This window comes from Macaca nemestrina, chromosome 17, assembly GCF_043159975.1.
Source record: "Macaca nemestrina isolate mMacNem1 chromosome 17, mMacNem.hap1, whole genome shotgun sequence".
NCBI lineage: Eukaryota > Metazoa > Chordata > Mammalia > Primates > Cercopithecidae > Macaca > Macaca nemestrina.
This window is the reverse complement of record NC_092141.1, coordinates 36,313,192-36,336,474: the sequence shown is the minus strand read 5'-3', so window position 1 is coordinate 36,336,474 and position 23,283 is coordinate 36,313,192. Positions and strand designations below refer to the sequence as shown.

The window sequence follows — 23,283 nt, the reverse complement described above, 5'->3', positions numbered from 1 at the left end:
AGAGAATCACAAACTTGAGTAGAGGGTAGAGCTTTGCTCCAAAACTCAAGGGAACTACAATATGATTTTATTGTTTGAATTGCCACAGCATTCCAAATGCAATTCCAAATTGCCATATTTCCTCTAAATACTGTAGGATCTTCTATATAATAAGGCACAAAGTAAAGAAGAGTTTTTGCACTGCAGTTTAGAAAAGCCTACAAAGCCTTTTCTTTCTCTGGGACCCACTCTGGAAGCTGATGACTCATTTAATGCATAAAAGTAACACACACAAATGTGCTCAGTTAATTCATAAAAGCAGCACATGCAAATGTGGCAACAATTGTTTTTAAAATATAAAAAAGATCCAATAGGCATTGTGCCTCTTTTTTAGTGGTAGGTGGCACACGGTACAACAATTTACCCTACACCTGGAACTACTGGACTGCTAAAATTTCTTTTTTCTTTTTGAGACGGAGTTGCGATCTCCGCCTCCCGGGTTCAAGCAATTCTTCTGCCTCAGCCTCCCGAGTAGCTGGGACTACAGGCGCATGCCACCACACCCAGCTAACTTTTGTATTTTTAGTAGAGACAGGGTTTCACCATGTTGGCCAGGGTAGTCTCGTTTCTTGACCTCGTGATCCGCCCGCCTCGGCCTCCCAAAGTAAAAATGTTAACAAGACCATAAACCTGTATTTTTATGGGGCTTATCTCCCATCCTCTGACACACATTAGCTTACTTACCAAGACATCTAATGCTACTTTACCAAGGCATCTAATGCTGCTTTCAGCTAATCAAGTCCAATCATCATGATGGATATCATGGACCTATGTAATGTTCTGTGATATGTCAATACAATCAAAGTCTATGTATACTAGATTACAATACAGAAAAGAAGAACTGCCTTTGCCCTAAGAGAATGCAGTGAAAAGTATTGCTATTCTTGACAGGTGAAATCAATTCTTTTGGTCCTTGTAAACTTCTCTAGAGAAAACAGCATTTGCCAGACCAATAGTTGTTGTGAATGAGAGAGCTATGTCAATTTGGTTCAGTAAAGATTCCACACCTGGAATAGCCACATAAATAGAACCACAGTAATCTACATTCTTCAAGATGTAGGCTGGGTGCAGCGGCTCATGCCTGTAATCCCAGCACTTTGGGATGCTGGGGCAGGCGGATCACCTGAGGTCAGGAGTTTGAGAGCAGCCTGGCTAACATGGTGAAACCCCATCTCTACTAAAAACATAAAATTAGAAGGCATGGTGGCACGCATCCCAGCTACTTGGGAGGCTGAGGTAGGAGAATCGCTCAAACCCAAGAGGTGGATGTTGCAGTGAACTGAAATCGTGCAACTGTACTCCAGCCTGGGCAACAGGGTAAGACTGTCTCACAAAAGAAAAAAAAAAAAAAAAGATGTATCCTCCACCTTCTACATAGACAAAACAGGAAAATTAGATAAGAATGTGATAGGATTACTTCCCCTAAATCCTTTATATATTTTCATATCTATCTCTGTGGAGTTTTTTTTGTTTTTGTTATCTGCTTATGTATTTGTTTTTTTAACATTCTGGCAGACAGGGAAAGTTCAGGAGTTTCTGTTACCATAATACCAGGTCCTTCCTACCATAATAGTCCTCCGTTCAAAATATGGAGAACAAATGTGAAGATTCTGTTGGTTGCTGTGTGTCTATTCCAATTAAACATCCAAGAACCAGAAATAACCATAGCTAAGTCCATAGATTAATTGGGCCTGTGACATAACCTTTGACCAAAATTGCATTTATTGTCTGACATCTATACACCCTAACTTTACCCAGTGGCCCATGGGAGTGCTTTGGGATCCTAGGAATTGATGTTAACTTGGAATCAGTATCTGGTAATCCCTGAGTCTGTGATATTCCTTTGCCAATGCATATTCACCCTAATAAATGGCTACGGGCCCTTTGAGTAAAGCCTAGAGTAAAATCTACGATATATACTTGAGGAAGTCTGGTAGAATTCTTCCCCAAGAGACGCAACCTTCCCTTCAACCAAAGAGTTCTGGGTATACTATCTGACTTAAGTCTGGCATCTGGGTGAGAGACTGAGATTCTCCATTGTGGTATCTCAACTCATGTTTCTGGACCTATAGTTAGTGCTTTTCTGTAAGTAGATCCAGTAATAATTTAGAAGGTATCCTATCCATTTAATTCCTAAGGAAACTGTAATCACCAAGAAAACATTCAGATGGCCACTTTAACTCCCACTACTCATTATGGTAATTCCAAGTATATATTCAGGAACCAACCACAGTGTGAGTCCTAGACAAACTGGATCCGTTAAAATATGGCCTTGGATCTTTGAGACTGAATCAAAATACCATGATTAATTACACTTATGAGCACTAACTTTGACTAGTGGGCCTTGTCTCTGGTAGTTAAATGTCATGTATCTTTTGTCACTCTAGAAGACAATCATTTCCCTTGAAATTACAGCGTTTACTTCAGTGACAGTAACTCTCACCATTGTCCCCAGGACAGCTACCACAGAACTTTTTAGTGATGTTGGTGCTCCCCTCGTTAATTTCTTTAGTTATTTCTCAAGGGAATGTCATTTGGGCTGTCCTAGGCAATATGGTAGAAGTGCACATATAGAGGCTACATATGAAAAATCAATTTCAGAAATCTTGAAAGCCTTTAGATTTCTTACTGTATAGTAAGCCAAGAAGGTTCTGGCATCTCAACCTCATTGAATATAGGCTATCTTTGAGTCAAGGTTTTATTTAATCTACCAATAAAATTGTTAAAACCAAAAATATTACTGCTAAGTATATACTGCAAAGTATACCAATATTGATAAATTTGAGGCAATCCAAAGTTATATCTATCCTTCTTAGTCTGAAAATACTATAATCAATTCCCACACATATTACCCAGCTTTCTGCTGCTAGAAATTAGCAAAAACTTACTGATCTGTTGGAGTACCAACACTCATCTTTCAAGACAGACTTTGAACTAGTATTCCTGGAGAAATACTGAGATGAGTCTCCAATTTTGGATTTAAAGGCAATGAATGTTGTACAGGTGGATCGTGAAGAAAACAGACATCTCCTTGCAAACTAATTGTCCCAAGGCAAGTTATTAAAGGATCTCTAAGGAAAGAAAAGCTAATAGTCTCAGACAGGAGAGAAGGTATTGCTTCTCCTGCAAAGGAAAGCTTAGGGAGAATTGTGGCTCAAGTCTCAGATTCCTCCGAGTACACCCATATGTAACTATTCCAAATTTCAGGGTCTCATCTATTTTCTAATGTGCTAACTTTTATGTAAAAGATTTGGCAAGTCTGTGAATTCAACTTGCATCTGGATTCTGTCACATTTATTTGGGGGCTGATTTTTCATCCATATTTGCCCTGAAGCTATAAGAAATAGAGATTTCTATATAATGATCAGGTTTTCTGACTGCAATTTGAGCTGAGAGTTTGAAGTCCTGAGCGTGTCTTTTACTTTCTATAACCTCTCTAATACTGTGAGATGAAGCCCACCCACTGACAACCCCAGGGGTCATCACTATTGTAATTATGGCCAAATGCAGCAAAAGCTTTTCCTTTAATAGGCACTTCATCCCAAGCAACCGTAAGTGATTATTTTTAAGAAAATTTTCATTAAGGAGTAACAAATATGCAACGAGGTATGCAAACCCTAAGTGTTTAGCTCACTGAATGTTTGCCACTCGGATAAAGACATAGCACATTTTCATCACTGCCAGAAGGCTCCATTACTATTTCTTAGTCAATAATTCCTCCAAAGGTGGTGATAATTCTGATATTTATCATTATCGATTAGTTTGTTCATTTTTGTTTTTGTTTTCTTTGAGACAAGGTTTCACTCTGTTGCCCAGGCTAGAGTGCAGTGGCATGATCATAGCTCACTATATCTTCTAACTTCTGGGCTCAAGCTATCCTCCTGCCTCAGCCTCCTGGGACTACAGGTGCCATGCGACTACACTCAGCTAATTTTTTTTTATTTTTTTATTTATTTGTAATTTTATTATGTATTTATGTATTCATTTATTTTTGTAGAGACCAGGTCTCACTATGTTGCCCAGGCAGGTCTTGAACTCCTAGACTCAATTGATCCTCTTGCCTCAGACTCCTGAGTAGATAGGACTACAGGCATGCACCACGATACCCTGGTAATTTTTGTTTATTTTTTGTAGAGAGGGGGTCTCACTATATTGCCCTCACAAGTGTGAACCACTGTGCCCAGACCATTCTTGTCTTTTTAAATCAACTTTAGTGAAGTATAGATTCAATAAAATGCACCAATTTTAAGTGTATAGTTCAATGAGTTTTGACAATGTATACACTCATGTGTACCACCACAGTGAAGCTGTAGAACAGTTTCATCATCCCCAGAAGCTCCCTATGTCTCTCTTTTTTTTCTTTCTTTCTTTCTTTTTTTTCTTTTTGGAGACAGAGTCTAGCTCTGTTGCCCAGGCTGGAGTGTAGTGGCACAATCTTGGCTCACTGCAACCTCCACCTCCCGGGTTCAAGTGATTTTCCTGCCTCAGCTTCCTGAGTAACTGGGACCACAGGCACATGCCACCACATCTGGCTAATATTTTGTATTTTTAATAGAGAAGGGGGTTTGCCATGTTGCCCAGACTAGTCTTGAACTCCTGAGCTCCAGCAATCCACCTGCCTCGGCCTCCCAAAGTGCTAGGATTACAGGCGTGAGCCACCGTGCCTGGCCACTTATGTCCCTTCTTAATCAGTCCCCTCACTCATGGTCCCAGGAAACCACTGATCTGCTTTCTATTGCTGTAAATTACTTTTCCCTTTTCTATAATTTTATATAAATAAAATAATGGCGAATTCTTTGGTTCAGCCTTCTTTCACTTAGAATAATATTTTTGAGATTCATCAGTGTTATTGTATCAGTGGTTCATTCTCTTTTATTACTGAGTAGTATTCCATCGTGTGAATATACTACAATTTGTTTATCCATCCACAAGTCGATGGACATTTGGGTCGTCTCCAGCTTAAAGCTATTATGAATGAGGCTGCTAAGAACAGTCACGTATAAGTCTTTTAGTTTTAATTATATGATTTAATTTGTTTCATTTCATTTATCTTAGGTGCATAATCTAGGAGAGAAATTGCTGATTGCTAGGTCATATGGGGAGTGTATATTGAACTCTTTAAGAAATTGTCAAAACTGTTTTTGAAGTGGTTGTATAATTCCTACCAGAAATCTAAGAGAATTTAAGTTGTTCCATATCTTTCCCAACACTTGGTATTGTCAGTTTTTTTTCTTTTTAATTATAATGAATATCAGATTTTTTTTTTTCTTGTGAGACAGAGTCTTGCTTTGTTGCCCAGGCTGGAGTGCAGTGGTGTGATCTTGGCTCATTGCAACCTCCGCCTCCCAGGTTCAAGCAATTCTCATGCCTCAGCCACTCAGTAGCTGGGATTACAGGTATGGCCACTACGCCCAGCTAATTTTTGTATTTTTAGTAGAGACAAGGTTTTGCCATGGTGGCCAAACTGGTCTTGAACTCCCAGCTTGAACTGATCTGCCCACCTTGGCCTCCCAAAGTGCTGAGATTACAGGCGTGAGCCACTGTACTCTGCCAGTCTTTTAAATTTTATTCATTCTAGTAGGTTTAATTTTTATCTCACTGTGGCTTCAGTTTGCATGAAAAATTGATGATTATTTATCTGATAAATAATTGATCAGATTAATTATAATCTGATGAATAACTGAACATATTTCCATGTGCTTATTGGATATACCTATATCTTCTTTTCTGGCATGCCCATGATTTTTTAAATTGGGTTGTTTTATAAAGTTGTAGGAGTCTTTATATGGTCAAAATGCAAGTCTTTTGTCATTAAATGCATCACAAATATTTTCTCCCAGTCTATAGCTGTCGTTTCATTCTAGTATCTTTCAAAGAGCAGAATTTTTAATTTTGGTGATGTCTATTTTTTGTCAACATTGTTTTGGCTGTTGTGAGTCCTTTGAAATGCCACACGAATTTCAGAATAGTTTGTCAATTTCTGTAAATAAGTTCACTGGGATTTGGATTGGAATCGTGTTGGATTTGTAAGTCAATTTGGGGACTAACAATACTTAATTTTTTGACTCATTAATATAGTCTTTGACAGAAACAATAAAGGATCGTTCTTATTATTTAGGTCTTTCATTTCTTAACAATATTTCATAGTTTTCAGCCTGTAGATATTTGCAAATACTTTGTTAAATTTATTTCTAAGTATTTCATGTGTGTGATGTTATTATAAATGGCATTTACAAACTTCATCTTCCAATATTTCTTTGCTAGTATGTGGAAATCCAATTGACTTTCATGTATTGATTTTTACATCCTGAAGCCTTGCTAAATTTATGTATTTGTTTTAGTGAACTCAACTTTTTCTTGAGATTCCTTAGAATTTTCTACACAGAAGATCATGTAGTCTGTGAATAAGAGAGTTTTCTTTTTTTTTCTTGCTTTATTTAATTGACTAGTACCTCCGGTACAATGTGAAATAAAAGTGGTAAGAGTGGATATCCTTGCCTTGTCCTTGTTATAAGGAGGGAATCATTAAATTTTTTACCTTTGTAAGTATAGCTGTAAGTTATTCATAGATGTGCTTTATTGGGTTGAAGAAATTTTAGTGTGTTGAGAGGTTTTTTTTTTTTTTTTTTTTTTTTTTTTTTTTTTTTTTTGAGACGGAGTCTCGCTCTGTCTCCCAGGCTGGAGTGCAGTGGCCGGATCTCAGCTCACTGCAAGCTCCGCCTCCCGGGTTCACGCCATTCTCCTGCCTCAGCCTCCCGAGTAGCTGGGACTACAGGCGCCCGCCACCGCGCCCGGCTAGTTTTTTGTATTTTTTTTTTTTTTTAGTAGAGACGGGGTTTCACCGTGTTAGCCAGGATGGTCTCGATCTCCCGACCTCGTGATCCGCCCGTCTCGGCCTCCCAAAGTGCTGGGATTACAGGCTTGAGCCACCGCGCCCGGCCCGAGAGGTTTTTAAAAAATTTTTTTTATCATAAATGAGTGTTGAATTTTGTCACAGTTATATAGTTTTGTTTTTTGGTCTCCTAATGTGATGAATTGTTTCGACAGATTTTTTTTTTTTTTTTTTAAGAAATGGGGGTGGTCTTACTATGTTGCCCAGGCTGTATTCAAACTCCTGGGCTCAAGCACTCCTTTTACCTCGGTGTCCTCATTAGCTGGGATTATAGGCACGTGCCACCATGCTCAGCTCTGATTTTTGAATGTTAAACCACCCTTGTATCCCTGGATTAAGCTCTATTTGATCCTTTTTAATGTACTGCTTAACCGATTTGTTAAAATTAACTTAAAGATTTTTGAGTCTATGTTCATGAGGACTGTTAGTCTATGGTTTTCTTTTATTGAAATATCTTTATCTGGATTTCATATCAAAATAATACTGGCCCCATAAAATGAGTTGGGAAATGTTCCTTCCTCTTCTCTTAAGAGTTTATGTAGATTTGAAATGATCCCTTCCTTAAATGTTTGGTAGAATTTATTAGTAACACTATCTGGGCCAGGCATTCTGTTTGTGGAATGTTTTTTTAGTGGTATTAATTATACTTCTTTATACATATAAGGATATCTAGTTTTCCTATTTTCTTTTGAGTTAGATTTGGTAATTTGTGTCTTTTAAGGAATTTATCCATTTAATGTAATTTGCAAATTCATTGGCATAAAGTTGTTCATAATGTTTCCTATCATTCTTTTAATGTTTGCAGGGTCTGTAGTGATGTTCCCTCTTTCTTTCCTGATATCAGGACAGGCATTCCTTAGAGATACCACAGGTCCAGTTCCAGACAATGGCCATAAAATGAATATTGCAATAAAGCGAGTCACACAAATTCACTTTGGTTTGTTAGTGCTTAAAAAAGTTATGTTTATGGCTGGGTGTGGTGGCTCACAACTGTAATCCCAGCACTTTGGGAGGCTGAGGCAGGTGGGTTACTCGAGGTCAGGAGTTCGAGACCAGCCTGGCCAACACAGCGAAACCCCATCTCTACTAAAAATACAAAAATTAGCTGGGCATGGTGGTGCACACCTGTAATCCCAGCTACTCCAGAGGCAGAGGCAGAGGCAGAGGCAGAGGCAGGAGACTCGCTTGAACTTACGCAGCAGAGGTTGCAGTGAGCCAAGACTGTGCCACTGCACTCCAGCCTGGGAGACAGAGTGAGACTCCATCTCAAAAAAAAAAAAAAAAAAAGTTATGTTTATACTATACTGTAATCTATTAAGTGTGCAATAGCTTAAACTGTAGTTTCTTAAGGGTACCATAGATTAATCGCCTAACCAAGTATACACCTTAATTTAAAAACACTTTATTGCTAAAAAATGCTAATGATCATCTGTGCCTTCAGCAAGTCATAGCTGTTTTGCTGGTGAAAGGTTGTACCTTAATGTTGTTGGCTACTGACTGATCAGGATTGTGGTTGCTGAAGGTGGGTGTGTGCTGTGGTAATTTCTTAAAATAAGACAACAATGAAGTTTGCTGCACCTATTGACTCTTCCTTTAATGAATGATTTCTCTGTAGTATGCAATGCTGTTTGATAGCATTTTATCTACAATAGAACTTCTTTCAAAATTGGAGTCAATTCTTTCAAATCCTATTGCTGCTTTATCAACTAAGTTTACGTGATAATCTAAATCCGTTGTTGTCATTTCAACAATTCTCATGTCTTCACCAGGGGTAGATTCCATATCAAGAAACCATTTTCTTTGCTTATCCATTAGAAAAAATTTGTCATGCATTCAAATTTTATCATGAGATTACAGCAATTCAGTCACATCTTCAGGCTCCAATTATAATTCTAAATTTTCTTGCTATTTCCACTATATCTGCAGCTATTTTGTCTACTGAAGTCTTAAAGCTCTCAAAGTCATCCATGAGGGTTGAAATCTTCTTCCAAACTCCTGTCACTGTTGAATGTTTTGACCTCCTCCCATGAATCACAAATGTTCTTAATGGCATCTAAAATGGCGAATTATTTCCTCCCTCCCTTCCTTCCTTCCTTCCTTCCTTCCTTCCTTCCTTCCTTCCTTCCTTCCTTCCTTCCTTCCTTCCTTCCTCTCTCTCTTTCTTTCTCTTTCTTTCTTTCTTTCTTTCTTTCTTTCTTTCTTTCTTTCTTTCTTTCTTTCTTTCTTTCTTTCTTTCTTTCTTTCTTTCTTTCTTTCTTTCTGTCAGGAAGGCAATCTTTACTTTCTGCAGAAAGGGTGCTCAATTGCATATGGAACAATGGCAAGAGCACACCTGAACAAAGGAAAAGCAGACATATTTATCCCTTATGCATCTGGGTCGTCTTTACTGTTGTGTCCTGCATCCATTGGCTGGAGCTGGACCTCACACTCTTAAACTGATACCCACTTTGCTAATAGCTTAAAACTTCCCTAAATGGGTAAGTGCAGGGAAGAACAAAGAATGAGAGGAAGTTGCTTACGAAAGGTTTAAGGAAGCAAAAACATTTCCAAATAAGCAAGGGGCACAAGCTATGAGCTAAGATTTGCCTGGGCCTATCCAGACATGCCTGAGTAAGCCAAAGCAACTAACTGGGCTAAACTGTAAGAACTAATAGTTGATAGGAGGCTTTAGAGTAAGGAGCTATTATTCCTAGTGTGTATTATTTTATTTTTAAACCATGACGAGCTTTGAAGAGGAACTTTTCTACTTTCTACAATTTCCTCCTCTTTTACTTTATAGTTTCCTCTTCAAACTCACTTAACATGTCTTGGCTTAGCTTGTTTTGATTAACTTCTGGATGTATGGTACAACATAGCACCTAAGAAGAAGGAGTATACCTTATTATAGTTGTTAAAGAGGTAAGAATTGAGGCTACATTTTTCTTTTTTTGATTGATGAAATGCCAGGGTAAAAGGGATAGCCAGTTGGACTAGAGCATAAGTACTGCTCTAATTATTTGGCAGAGTGTCCGGTAAAGGTTCTCCATAATACCACCATACATCTGCTCTGGGATGGATAAGGGCGGACTGATAGGTCAGCTCTTGGAAGTGTCTGACTTCACTGCATCCTATTAAGTCTCCAAGGAATGCCAAATTTTTCCCCTTGTCATTGGAGACACAAGGTAACATTGGTTTTGGAAGATGGAGGATGGATGACCCGTGGGGGCTGACCCACAGGGTGTTGAACTTCAGGAAATAGCAGAGAAAGACCTTGGCACAATTCATTATTCCAGGCAGTGGAATCTTGAGAAAGAGCTACCATGCACTCCATGTCCACTTGATTTGAGGACCATCCTAGTGGAAAGGGGACAACCTGGGCCTCTGGCCTACCATACACACAAGTGTAACAGTCACTTTTGTTTAAAGTGCAAATGGAATATTTAATCCATTCTAACAAAGCATTTACATCTTTATACCCTGTTTCAGTAGCACTGGTTTGCCTTAGGTCTTCTACTTCTACTACTGAGACTTTGCTTTTGTCATTTGGCATGAGGCAAGATGTAGTTTGATTTCATAGGTTTGAGAAAAGGGCAGTTGTAGGAGGTGGAGGAGGGAGAACAAAGCGCATCTTAAAGAAGCCTATAGGATCCTTTCCAGTGACTTCTAATCCTAAACCATAGATACGCTCTAAAATGGGGTTAGAGTTGCTAGTGGTAGGAACAGTAATGGATATAAGCACTGGGTTACACTGGTAGGATTGACAATTGGCGGGGGGCGGGTGGGCAATCCCTTTAGTAAGGTAGAGGTATGGCTTTAAGTCGGCACATCCCTCCTCGGAGGTCCAGCCTTGATCCAGATGACATTCACTCACTGAGCATATAAATTTCAACTTGGGGTATCTTGGTACCTCCACCACAAGCAAGATGCAGGGGTGGCAGTGGCCTCCCTGGAGGGGCAGAGGTATTTTTCTGAAGTAGAGAGTTATCTCTGGCTTTGCAAACCGCCACAAGGTATAACAAGGCAAGCATCAAATGTTATAACCTGTGGTGAATCTGATTTGGTTACACTGTTGACACAATGAGGGATAGTTAGAGGGAAGGAAAGCAAAGAAAAAGATGGATAGACTAAGCTTTTCTTAGCTTTAATTTGGTAGGGCTTGATCCAGGAACAATGGCCCATGATTCTGATGATAACGGCGCTTGCTTGACTCGGGTGTGATGTGTGCATCCCCTTTCCACTGTACGAACAGTAGTCTCGGTGGTTAGCAGCACAAAGTAGGGTCCTTCCCAGGCTGGCTTGAGTTTCCCTTCTTTCCACCCTTTGATGAGGATGTGGTTCTCAGGCTGGTGCTGGTTTACCAGAAATTCTAAGGGTGGTAGCTGTGCTAAAAGACGGCTCCTGCGGCTTCTCCTTCCTTGGTCTGTGCACAGACTTGTCACCACAGTATGTGAGGATCCTTTACCCCAGGTTGCTGGCTGGTTTCTTTCCGTGTTGCTGAGAGTCTGGGTTTATTCGTCACACCAGGTGGGTCTCGGTCCCTTACCCCTGAGGCCACCGCAAGAGGTGGCGGGGCGCCTCCTCATGAGAAAGGACCAGAGACCAACACCAGAGGAGAATGTATCCCCATACGGGCCACCAAAATTGTTAGAAATACCAAAATTGTTAGAAATAGATAATCAGTGCCACGAAGAAAAGTCAGCATGGAGATAAAAGATCTCTCAGCAAGGCAGTCTTTCCTTTCTGCAGAAAGGGTGCTCAATCACAGATGGAACAGTGGCGAGAGCACCTAGAATGGTGAATTATTTATAAAAGATTTTCAATTTGCTTTGCCCAGATCCATCAAAGGAATCACTATCTATGGAAGCTATAGCCTTATGAAATGTATTTCTTAAGTAACAAGACTTGAATGTGAAAATGACCGACTCCTTGATCCATGGGCTGCAGAATGGATATTGTGTTACTAGGAGTGAAAACAACATTCATCTCCTTGTACATCTCCATCAGAGCTCTTGGGTAACCAGGTGCATCTCAATGAACAGTAATATTTTGAAAGGAATCTTTTTTTCTGAGCAGTCAGTCTCCACAGTGTGTTAAAATATTCAGTAAACTATGCCACAGACATATCTACTGTCATCTAGGCTTTGCTGTTTCCTTTATAGAGCACAGGCAGAGTAGATTTGGCATAATTCTTAAGGGCTAGGATTTTTGAAATGGTCAATGAGCGCTGGTTTCAACTGAAAGTCACCGGTTGCACTAGCCTCTAAGAGAACCTGCCAGTCCTTTGAAGCTTTGAAGCCAGACATTGACTTCTCTCAGAAATAAGGCTGTTTGCTTTCTTATCACTTGTGTCTTCGTGGGAGTAGTGCTTTTAACTTCCTTCAAAAACTTTTCCTTGCATTCACAACTTGGCTAACTGGAGCAAGGGGCCTAGCTTTCAGCCACCTCTTGGCTTTCAACATGCCTTCCTAACTAAGATGAATCATTTCTAGCTTTTGATTTAAAGTGAGAGTTATGTGACTCTTCCTTTCACTTGAATACAATTAATAACCCTTTTTAGGGTTATTAATTGGCCTAATTTTAATATTGTTGTATCTCAGGAAATAGGGAGGCTTTAAAGCATTCCCTTATATAGTATTTCATTAACCTCTCTTTCTCTTTTTCTTCGTTTATAAACAATGCATCAAGAATTTTCTTTGTATGTGTATTTTTAATTTACTAATGCTTTTATTTCTATGGAATACAAATTTCAGGAATGGCTTGCCTGGCTGAAGCATGTATGTATTTTTTATTTAAGTAGATATATCCAGAATGCTTTGCAAAGATACAACTATTAAATTTTCACCAGGAATGTTTGAGAAATGTTTTTCTTCTATTCGTATCAGCGATAGGTATTATCATTAAAAACTATTTTTGGTCATCTATTGAGTATATAGTGATTCCATGAATTGTGTGTTCATATCTTTTGCCCATATTTTGGGGGGTGGGGGTGCTTATATAGAGTCCTGCCATCAGATAAAGGAGAGTCTAGCTCAGTGCCAGCCACGGTACTTGTTGACTGTGACTGTGGTGTATGTACTTCATCTCATTGAGTCATCTGGAAGTTTTATTTTGGTATTTGCTATTTATGTCCATAGTTCTTCTTGTCCTAACCCAGGTGTCTTCTTGAGAGTACTCCCAGAACTTTCACAGTCATCATCTCTGCACACCCACTGTCCTTTACACACAGGTATTTAGGAATAGTCATCATCTTTCCTCTGGCCACAGGAGTGAAAGGGAGTACCTTCAGGCCCATCTACCTACACCCTACCTTCTATAGCTGCTACTCTTTCTCTTTAGTGCCATGTTGAATTTAGCACTTCTCTATGAAGCTTCTCTGAGCTACACTTAGAAAATGAAGTATAGGCCGGGCGCGGTGGCTCAAGCCTGTAATCCCAGCACTTTGGGAGGCCGAGGCGGGCGGATCACAAGGTCAGGAGATCGAGACCACAGTGAAACCCCGTCTCTACTAAAAATACAAAAAATTAGCCGGGCGCGGTGGCGGGCACCTGTAGTCCTAGCTACTCAGGAGGCTGAGGCAGGAAAATGGCGTGAACCCAGGAGGCGGAGCTTGCAGTGAGCCGAGATCGCGCCACTGCACTCCAGCCTGGGCAACAGCGTGAGACTCCGTCTCAAAAAAAAAAAAAAAAAAAAAAGAAAAAAAAGAAAATGAAGTATAAGTGTCTGTTGTTCTTAAATTTCCTCTCAACCTACCTGGAATTTCCAGGGGTGTCAATAATGTTGCCCTCAATCTCCAACCATGATTGGAGCTCAGGAATGGAAGATCAGGTGCTAACCCTGACTTAGGGAACCAGACAACCTCTAAACTCTAGTCACATGCACTCCAACCTCCTTCTCTCATCAGCTGGTCACAATTTCCCATTGATAGAATAACTGCTTTGATGCCACATTTTGCATTATTCTTTACTTTATGATTCTCCATTGTTTCTTAAGAGCCCAGCATTTTCCATTTAAAGTCTGGGCTTTTAGAACTTTAGAACTTTTGTCTCAGCTGCTGGTTAAAAATATACATTCGAGGCTGGATGTGGTGGCTCACACCTGTAATGCCAGGGCTTTGGGAGGCCAAGGTGGGAAGATCTCTTGAGCCAGAAGATCAAGAACAGCCTGGGCAACATAGACTCTGTATCTACAAAAATTTAAAAATTAGCCAGGCATGGTGGTACATGCCTGTAATCCTAGCTATTTGGGAGGCTGAGGTGGGAGATTACTTGAACCCAGGAGGTAGAAGCTGTAGTAAGCTATGATCATGCTACTGCATTCTAGCCTGGGTGATAGAGTGAGGCTCTGTCTCTCACAGGTGCTCTCTCTCGCTCTCTCTCTCTCTCTCTATTAGAGAATGGATATTGATATCTATAGAGAGAGAGAGTTTTTGGTCATCTATTTTTGGTCATATATAGTATATATATATATATATATAGAGAGAGACTCATATATATATTAATATATATTAAATATATATAAATATATAGTTATTTATGCGTGTGTGTGTATAAGACATATACATAGTCATTATGTTATGCATTTTGGGGCTTTGTTCCCAGATATATATTCCATTCAGAAACTCATATAACTTCTTTTTTTGAGACTCTATCTTTCCTCTGAGGGGGTTAAAATATGCTATTCTGGCATATTGACTAAGTTAAAGACACTTGAAAAGCAACAGATATGAGAAGATCACCTGACCTTTGTGCTGTTTCTTCAAAGCAGAAGATGAAATTCCCATGTGAAAGTAACTCTCCCTATACTATAAGGAAAGGCATAATTGTTATCTTCAAGGATGAGAAGTTGAGACCAACAGAATACTGTACAGACGTTGTTAGAATAACTCTTATCTTTTAAGACTCCCCATATAATTTAGTCACATTTTCACAGTTTGCTGTTCTTTGTCCAATCCAATACATAAGTAACTGACTCTAAGTGCTTCTTTGGGCCTTCATTTCCTTAAGAGGACTCCTGTGCCATATAAAACTTGTAACTAAATTTGTACGGTTTTCTCCTATTATTCTGTCATGTCAGTTTAATGCTCAGACCCAGCAGGGATCCTACAAGGACGCAGGTGTAGTTTTTCCGCCCCTGCATATAACTACTGCTTGAATGATGGGAAGAAAAGCAAAGAATGAAAGCAAACCTCAGTTAATTGCTCTAAATATTATCCCACTACGTTTGTTACAGCACACGAATTGGTGTTAAATTGGCCAACAGAGAATAGTTATCCTTCGGGCATTTTACCAGGGAGTAAAACTTTGACACTTGTCACCCAATATTTATTACAAACTCTGTTAAAAGAAGCAATATTCAATAAGGGTTGACTGAAAGACACATAGACATTTCAGATTTTATAAAATATATTCCTGGCTTTATTCAAATTAGCAGGAATTTGAGAACCTAGATTGCAATATATTGGTTCTTTTAAGAATTGCTTTTTCTGAATTGCAGTCCAGTGTGGCATCGTTTGCCTACATTTGAAATAACTATAAGAAATTGCCCTAAAAAAGTCATTGTTTAATTTATTACAATCCCATCATAAAAGATTTTCACTTCAGTACATAAGGGCCTCTTTAATAAAGAGAAGCTCCTAACTGTAATTTGAACCCCAGGATTCATTGATTTTTTGAAGGGTTTTTGTGTCTCTGTCTCCTTCAGTTCTGCTCTGATCTTAGTTATTTCTTGCCTTCTGCTAGCTTTTTTTTTTTTTAAAAGATCAACAAAATTGATAGACCACTAGCAAGACTAATAAAGAATAAAAGAGAGAAGAATCAAGTAGACGCAATAAAAAATGATGAAGGGGATATCACCACCGATCCCACAGAAATACAAACTACCATCAGAGAACACTATAAACACCTCTACGCAAATAAACCAGAAAATCTAGAAGAAATGGATAAATTCCTGGACACATACACCCTCCCAGGACTAAACCAGGAAGAAGTTGAATCCCTGAATAGATCAATAACAGGCTCTGAAATTGAGGCAATAATTAATAGCCTACCAACCAAAAAAAGTCCAGGACCAGACGGATTCATAGCCGAATTCTACCAGAGGTACAAAGAGGAGCTGGTACCATTCCTTCTGAAACTATTCCAGTGAATAGAAAAAGAGGGAATCCTCCCTGACTCATTTTATGAGGCCAGCATCATCCTAATACCAAAGCCTGGCAGAGACACAACAAAAAAAGATAATTTTAGACCAATATCCCTGATGAACATCTACGCAAAAATCCTCAATAAAATACTGGCAAACCGAATCCAGCAGCACATCAAAAAGCTTATCCACCATGACCAAGTGGGCTTCATCCCTGGGATGCAAGGCTGGTTCAACATTCTCAAATCAATAAATGTAATCCAGCATATAAATAGAACAAAAGACAAAAACCACATGATTATCTCAACAGATGCAGAAAAGGTCTTTGACAAAATTCAACAGCCCTTCATGCTAAAAACGCTCAATAAATTCGGTATTGATGGGACGTATCTCAAAATAATAAGAGCTATTTATGACAAACTCACAGCCAATATCATATTGAATGGGCAAAAACTGGAAGCATTCCCTTCGAAAACTGGCACAAGACAAGGATGCCCTCTCTCACCACTCCTATTCAACATAGTGTTGGAAGTTCTGGCCAGGGCAATCAGGCAAGGGAAAGAAATAAAGGGTATTCAATTAGGAAAAGAGGAAGTCAAATTGTCTCTGTTTGCAGATGACATGATTGTACATTTAGAAAACCCCATCGTCTCAGCCCCAAATCTCCTCAAGCTGATAAGCAACTTCAGCAAAGTCCCAGGATACAAAATCAATGTGCAAAAATCACAAGCATTCTTATATACCGGTAACAGACAAATAGAGAGCCAAATCATGAATGAACTCCAATTCACAATTGCTTCAAAGAGAATAAAATACCTAGGAAGCCAACTTACAAGGGATGTGAAGGACCTCTTCAAGGAGAACTACAAACCACTGCTCAACGAAATAAAAAAGTACACAAACAAATGGAAGAACATTCCATGCTCATGGATAGGAAGAATCAATATTGTGAAAATGGCCATACTGCCCAAGGTAATTTATAGATTGAATGCCATCCCCATCAAGCTACCAATGACTTTCTTCACAGAATTGGAAAAAACTACTTTAAAGTTCATATGGAACCAAAAAAGAGCCCACATTGCCAAGTCAATCCTAAGCCAAAAGAACAAAGCTGGAGGCATCACACTACCTGACTTCAAACTATACTACAAGGCTATAGTAACCAAAACAGCATGGTACTGGTACCAAAACAGAGGTATAGACCAATGGAACAGAACAGAGCCCTCAGAAATAATACCACACATCTACAACCATCTGATCTTTGACAACCCTGAGAAAAACAAGAAATGGGGAAATGATTCCCTATTTAATAAATGGTACTGGGAAAACTGCCTAGCCATATGTAGAAAGCTGAAACTGGATCCCTTCCTTACACCTTATACAAAAATTAATTCCAGGTGGATTAAATACTGAAATGTTAGACCTAAAACCATAAAAACCCTAGAAGAAAACCTAGACAATACCATTCAGGACATAGGCATGGGCAAGGACTTCATGCCTAAAACACCAAAAGCAATGGCAACAAAAGCCAAAATTGATAAATGAGATCTAATTAAACTAAAGAGCTTCTGCACAGCAAACGAAACTACCATCAGAGTGAACAGGCAACCTACAGAATGGGAGAAAATTTTTGCAATCTACTCATCTAACAAACAGCTAATATCCAGAATCTACAAAGAACTCAAACAAATTTACAAGAAAAAAACAAACAACCCCATCAAAAAGTGGGTGAAAGATATGAACAGACACTTCTCAAAAGAAGACATTTATGCAGCCAACAGACACATGAAAAAATGCTCATCATCACTGGCCATCAGAGAAATGCAAATCAAAACCACAATGAGATACCATCTCACACAAGTTAGAATGGCGATCATTAAAAAGTCAGGAAACAACAGGTGCTGGAGAGGATGTGGAGAAATAGGAACACTTTTACACCGTTGGTGGGACTGTAAACTAGTTCAACCACTGTGGAAGACAGTGTGGCGATTCCTCAAGGATCCAGAACTAGAAATACCATTTGACACAACCATCCCATTACTGGGTATATACTCAAAGGATTATAAATCATGCTGCTATAAAGACACATGAACATGTATGTTTATTGTGGCACTACTCACAATAGCAAAGACTTGGAACCAACCCAAATGTCCATCAATGACAGACTGGATTAAGAAAATGTGGCACATATACACTATGGAATACCATGCAGCCATAAAAAAGGATGAGTTCCTGTCCTTTGTAGGGACATGGATGAAGCTGGAAACCATCATTCTCCGCAAACTATTGCAAGAACAGAAAACCAAACACCACATGTTCTCACTCATAGGTGGGAATTGAACAGTGAGAACACTTGGACACAGGAAGGGAACATCACACACCAGGGCCTGTCGTGGGGTGGAGGGAAGGGGGAGGAATAGCATTAGGAGATATACCTAATGTAAATGACTAGTTAATGGGTGCAGCACACCAACATGGCACATGTATACTTATATAACAAACCTGCACATGGTGCACATGTACCCTAGAAATTTAAGTATAATGAATAAAAAATAAAAATAAAAATTTGAACCCCAAATGTCTGTACTTCTTAGCACTTGTTTGTAATTATCTTTTTTTTTTTTTTTTTTTTTTTGAGATGGAGTTTCACTCTGTTGCCCAGGCTGGAGTGCAGTGGCGTGATCTCGGCTCACTGCAAGTTCTGCCTCCCGGGTTCACGCCATTCTCCTGCCTCAGCCTCACAAGTAGCTGGGACCACAGGCACCCGCCACCACGCCTGGCTAATTTTTTGTATTTTTAGTAGAGACGGGGTTTCACCGTGTTAGCCAGGATGGTCTCGATCTCCTGACCTCATGATCCGCCCGCCTCAGGCCTCCCAAAGTGCTGGGATTATAGGCGTGAGCCACTGCGCCCGGTTAGTAATTATCTTATAAACATTGTCATTAGTGTGTTTGGTCATGTTTTCCTTTTCACATTCACTGCTAGGAATCTTAGATCCAAACTTGTAAACAACCCACGAGGACTATTTAGGTCATTATTTGGGGCTTTGTTTCCAGCTTCATTTGCTATCCCCTCTCTTATTTTTTTCTTCTTTCATCCTACTTTTAGTTTACATTTTGTTGTTGCATCTTCTCTATTCTTGTGAGCTTACTTAAATCCTTTCTGGACATGGAGATACAAACAAATAAATATAAGGTTCATAAACAAATATATTTCAGTAAAGTTTGTATCTATTTTGTAGAGATGGGCTTTCACCATGTTGTCTAGATGGGTCTCAAACTCCTGGGCTCAAGCAATCCACCAGCCTCAGCCTCCTAAAGTGCTGGGATTACAGGCGTGAGCCACATGTCTGGCCAAGAAGCAATTCTTTAAATGTCTTAACCCACCTTCCCATGGTCACAATGTAGGAAGAGTTCAGCGAACATCTGCCTCCGCATGTCAGCTTTTATGACCTCCCGGAATTCATCTGCAGAGTGGCAAAGGTGCTTAAGGAGTTCCTCAAACATTTCACTCTTCAGGTCTTTAATATGTGAAGAGATGTACTACAGGGAAAAAAAGAGGATAAACGATTGACTTAAAACCATGCTCTACTTGGATTTTCCCCAGGATTCAACCAATGTGCATGAAATACATTGGCTGTAAAATGTTTCCATATGATTTGCTTATCACTTAGATGAAGCATTTTCATGTTAGCTGCTCTAAAAGCTGTGATGCAGAGAGAGGTAACTAATGCAGTCCCCAGTACCACACATCAGTGGGACTAGATATATTTGGAGCTATTTCCCTCTATATCACATCAACACTATATAGGGCAGATTTTCCTCACAGTATGAAATAGCAGTAGTTGCCTGTAAAATGCTACCTGCAAATTAAAAATTCTAAAAATTGAATGCAGTTTTTCTATGGTATATATATATGGTATACAAAAGCACATGTATTGCAAGACTGGCTGCATTTAATTACTGGCGTGTAAGGGACAAGGATCATGGGTGGTTTTTTGTTTTTTGATATTGCAATAAGATATCCTTTGTCTATGATCTTCTTTTAAAAGTACAGGGACTGAAAACATCTATACTCTTCGGCCATTTCTCTTGATCCCTGTTGAGTAGATTCCCAGAAGTGGAATTTCTAGCTTAGAGGATTAATGCACCTGAATATTTTGTAGGTTTGACATGGGGCTTGCACCCTTTTGCACTCCTATCACTAATGCATGAGTGACTATTTCTTCTCAGCCTCACCATCAGTGTGTATTGGCATCTGAGTTTTTGCCAATTTGATAGGTCAGGAACGAATTACATTCTTGGTCTACACTTTACTATAAGAGGTAGAAGGTATCCTGTGATAGAGAGAAGTGATCAAGCACTGCAAGAGTTTCTGAGAGCACTCCTTTTAAAGTGTGAGCTCTGTTCACAGCCGATGATTTCCTCCTCTGCCTCACGCACAGAAGTAGCCAAAGTTATACTGCATGACCCCACTTCCATAGCCATAAATGATTGAACCAGGGGAAACACTTAAGGCCATTCAGATTCTCTCCACTAGGAACTGGGGATTACAACTGAGTAACAGCCAGTTAATCTGAGTGGGCCTGAATTTGTGAATGTGTAGTCGAGGCAAAACTTTACATCTACTCTCTTAGGGTCTTTGGCTGGGCCTGAGAATTAAATTGACATAAGATAGGTTAGTAGGAGAAAGGCATAAAGATTTAATATAAATTTTATGTGACATAGGAGCTGTCATAAAGAAATGAAGACCCAAAGAAATGGCAAAAACTACATGCTTTTATTAATATATTGGGTTGAACAAAGAGAGGCAATTGTGGAAAAGTAACTAAATTATGTTGGGAAGCTAAAAGGAAGATAATAATTATCTTAACAAGGTCTGTTTGTACAGAATTCTCTCAGCTAAGACTCCCGATTGAATAATGTTTCCTTTCTCCTAATACAGGGAGGACATCTTTCACATGGAGATTTTAACTTCCTATTTTCAGGAAGAAAAAGGGAGATTAGAATGCCCTTCTTGTATCTATTTTTCAAGTGCCTTTAGCTGAAAGTAATCCTTATGCCAGAGTGGAATGTTTTGGGGTAGCATATTTTGCCACCCTTCAAATGTAAATTTAAGAGTTTTGGGGTGGCCAGATTCCTCCATGTGAACTGAGACTGCCGGGAAAGTCTGTTATGGAGAGAAACAGATGAAATGGAAAGCAGAGAGAAGCAGTCTTAACACTTTCCAAGTCCTCGTTCTAGTCTCTTCCTGAAGCCCTTGGATTGTGCACATTTCATATTCAGCTGTACAGCTCAGGTTGATTTCTGGTTCTTGTAATTGGCATGCATTTAACATGGTTTGTAAAAATCATGTTCCACTTTAGTAATTTGTTTAAAATGGAACATGTTTTTGGCATATTTCATTGACATATAATTTTTGTTTTTATTTTTTTAGAGATAGGGTCTCATTCTGTTGCCCAAGCTGGAGCGCAGTGGTACAGTGGTACAATCATGGCTCACTGCAGCCTTGACCACAAGAATCAAGTGATCCTCCTACCTCAGCCTCCTGAGTTGCTGGAACTACAGGTGCGAGCCACCACACCTGGCTAATTAAAAAAAAAAAAAAAAACAACTGTGTGTGTAGAGATAGCGTCTCACTATGTTGCCCAAACTGGTCTTAAACTCCTGGGCTCAGGTGATCTTCCTGCTTCAGCCTCCCAAAGTACTGAAATTACAGGCATGAGCCACTGTACCCAGGATCACTGTCATTATTCTTGATGGATCAATGCACACAGTTAAGTTCTTATCTGTTACCATGGGAAGCAGAGTAGTGGAAACGGCTAAGAACTTACTCTGAAGCCTGTCTGGGCTCAACTCCCTGTTCTCATGTCCCTTCATTTGTGAAATGGGTATCACAGTAGTAGTTACCTCACTGAGTTATGGTATGTACGATCTGGGTGTTTCACGTAGTAAGTTCTCTTCAGCCATTGTGCTTGTCTACTCTTGAGGTAGGTAAGAAATTGGCCAAGAACATCTTCTTCATTAAATAAACAGTCCTCTTAGCTGATAAACAACTTTAGAAGGAGAAAACCCAACAAGATCAGCGGTTCTCAAAGCGTGATCCCTAGATCAACAGCATCAGCATCATCTGAGAACTTGTCAGAAATGCAAATTTTTGAGCCCCCTCACCCCCCACATTTACTGAATCAGAAATTCTGGGGGTAGGGCCCAACAAGCTATAGTTTAACAAGCCTCCCAGGTAATTCTGATGCTCGTTAAAGTTTGAGAACCACTGAACTCCATGATCTGGGGTATCTGGTCCTAATTAGTCCCGTATCCTAAGATCCTGTTGTTTGATCCTTAATGACTTTTAACTTGACTAATAGGTATTTTTCTATATTACTCATAAGTTAGAATTATTGAATAATTGACATTTTCTGGCAGCATTGTAGCTCAGTCCTCTAATGCTGAAAAAAAATTGGTATTTGGAAGAATCATCCTGTTTTAAATTAAGTTTTTGGGAACTGACTTCAAAGCCATATGAGTTTTCTGGCTGTGGGAATGCTATTGAATCAATAATTAGTTTTAAAAGGCTGAGGCAGGAGGATTGCTTGAGGCCAAGAGCTTGAAGCCAGCCTGAGAAACATAGGAAGACTTCATCTCTACAAAAGATTTAAAAATTTAGCCAAGAGTGGTGGTGCATGCTTGTAGTCCCACTTAGGAGGCTGAGGTGGGAGGATCACTTGAACCCAGTAGTTCAAGGTTTCAGTGAGCTATGGCCACATCATTCCAGCCTAGGCAACAGAGCAGGACCCTGTTTCAAAAATAAAAAAAAAAAAAAAGAATTAGTTAAAAAACCTTTCTCTGGGCTGGGCACAGTGGCTCACGCCTATAATCCCAGCACTTTGGGAGGCCGAGGTGGGCGGATCACCTGAAGTCAGGTGTTCAAGACCATCCTGGCCAACATGGTGAAACCCTGTCTACTAAAAATTAAAAATTAGCCAGGCATAATGGTGGGTGCCTGTAATCCCAGTTATTCAGGAGGCTGAGGCAGGAGAATCGCTTGAACCCTGGAGGCGGAGGTTGCAATGAGCCGAGATTGCGCCATTGCACTCCAGCCTAGGCAACAGAGCGAGCGAGACTCCGTCTCAAAACAAACAAACAAAAAAACAAACATCTTTTTCTGAGAGACACTTCTGGATTTTTCATCCCTGAAAGTTCTAAAGGAAAAACAATATTCTGGAGCTGTAGTCT

At 39.6% G+C, this 23,283-nt stretch overlaps 1 protein-coding gene across 6 annotated transcripts in view; it reads right to left on the bottom strand.

Moving 5' to 3' along the window:
- LOC105476745 (EF-hand calcium binding domain 5) overlaps positions 1-23,283 on the bottom strand; it is a 177,873-nt gene that overhangs the window by 59,340 nt on the left and 95,250 nt on the right. For all 6 annotated transcript variants that reach the window (XR_011615568.1, XM_011732934.3, XM_011732922.3 and 3 more), the window contains one exon: positions 19,435-19,590. Coding sequence is in view for 5 of the 6 variants with exons in the window: in XM_011732934.3 (XP_011731236.2) it covers positions 19,435-19,590 (156 nt within the window). In the remaining variant the exon portion in view is untranslated. The remainder of the gene's footprint in view (positions 1-19,434; positions 19,591-23,283) is intronic.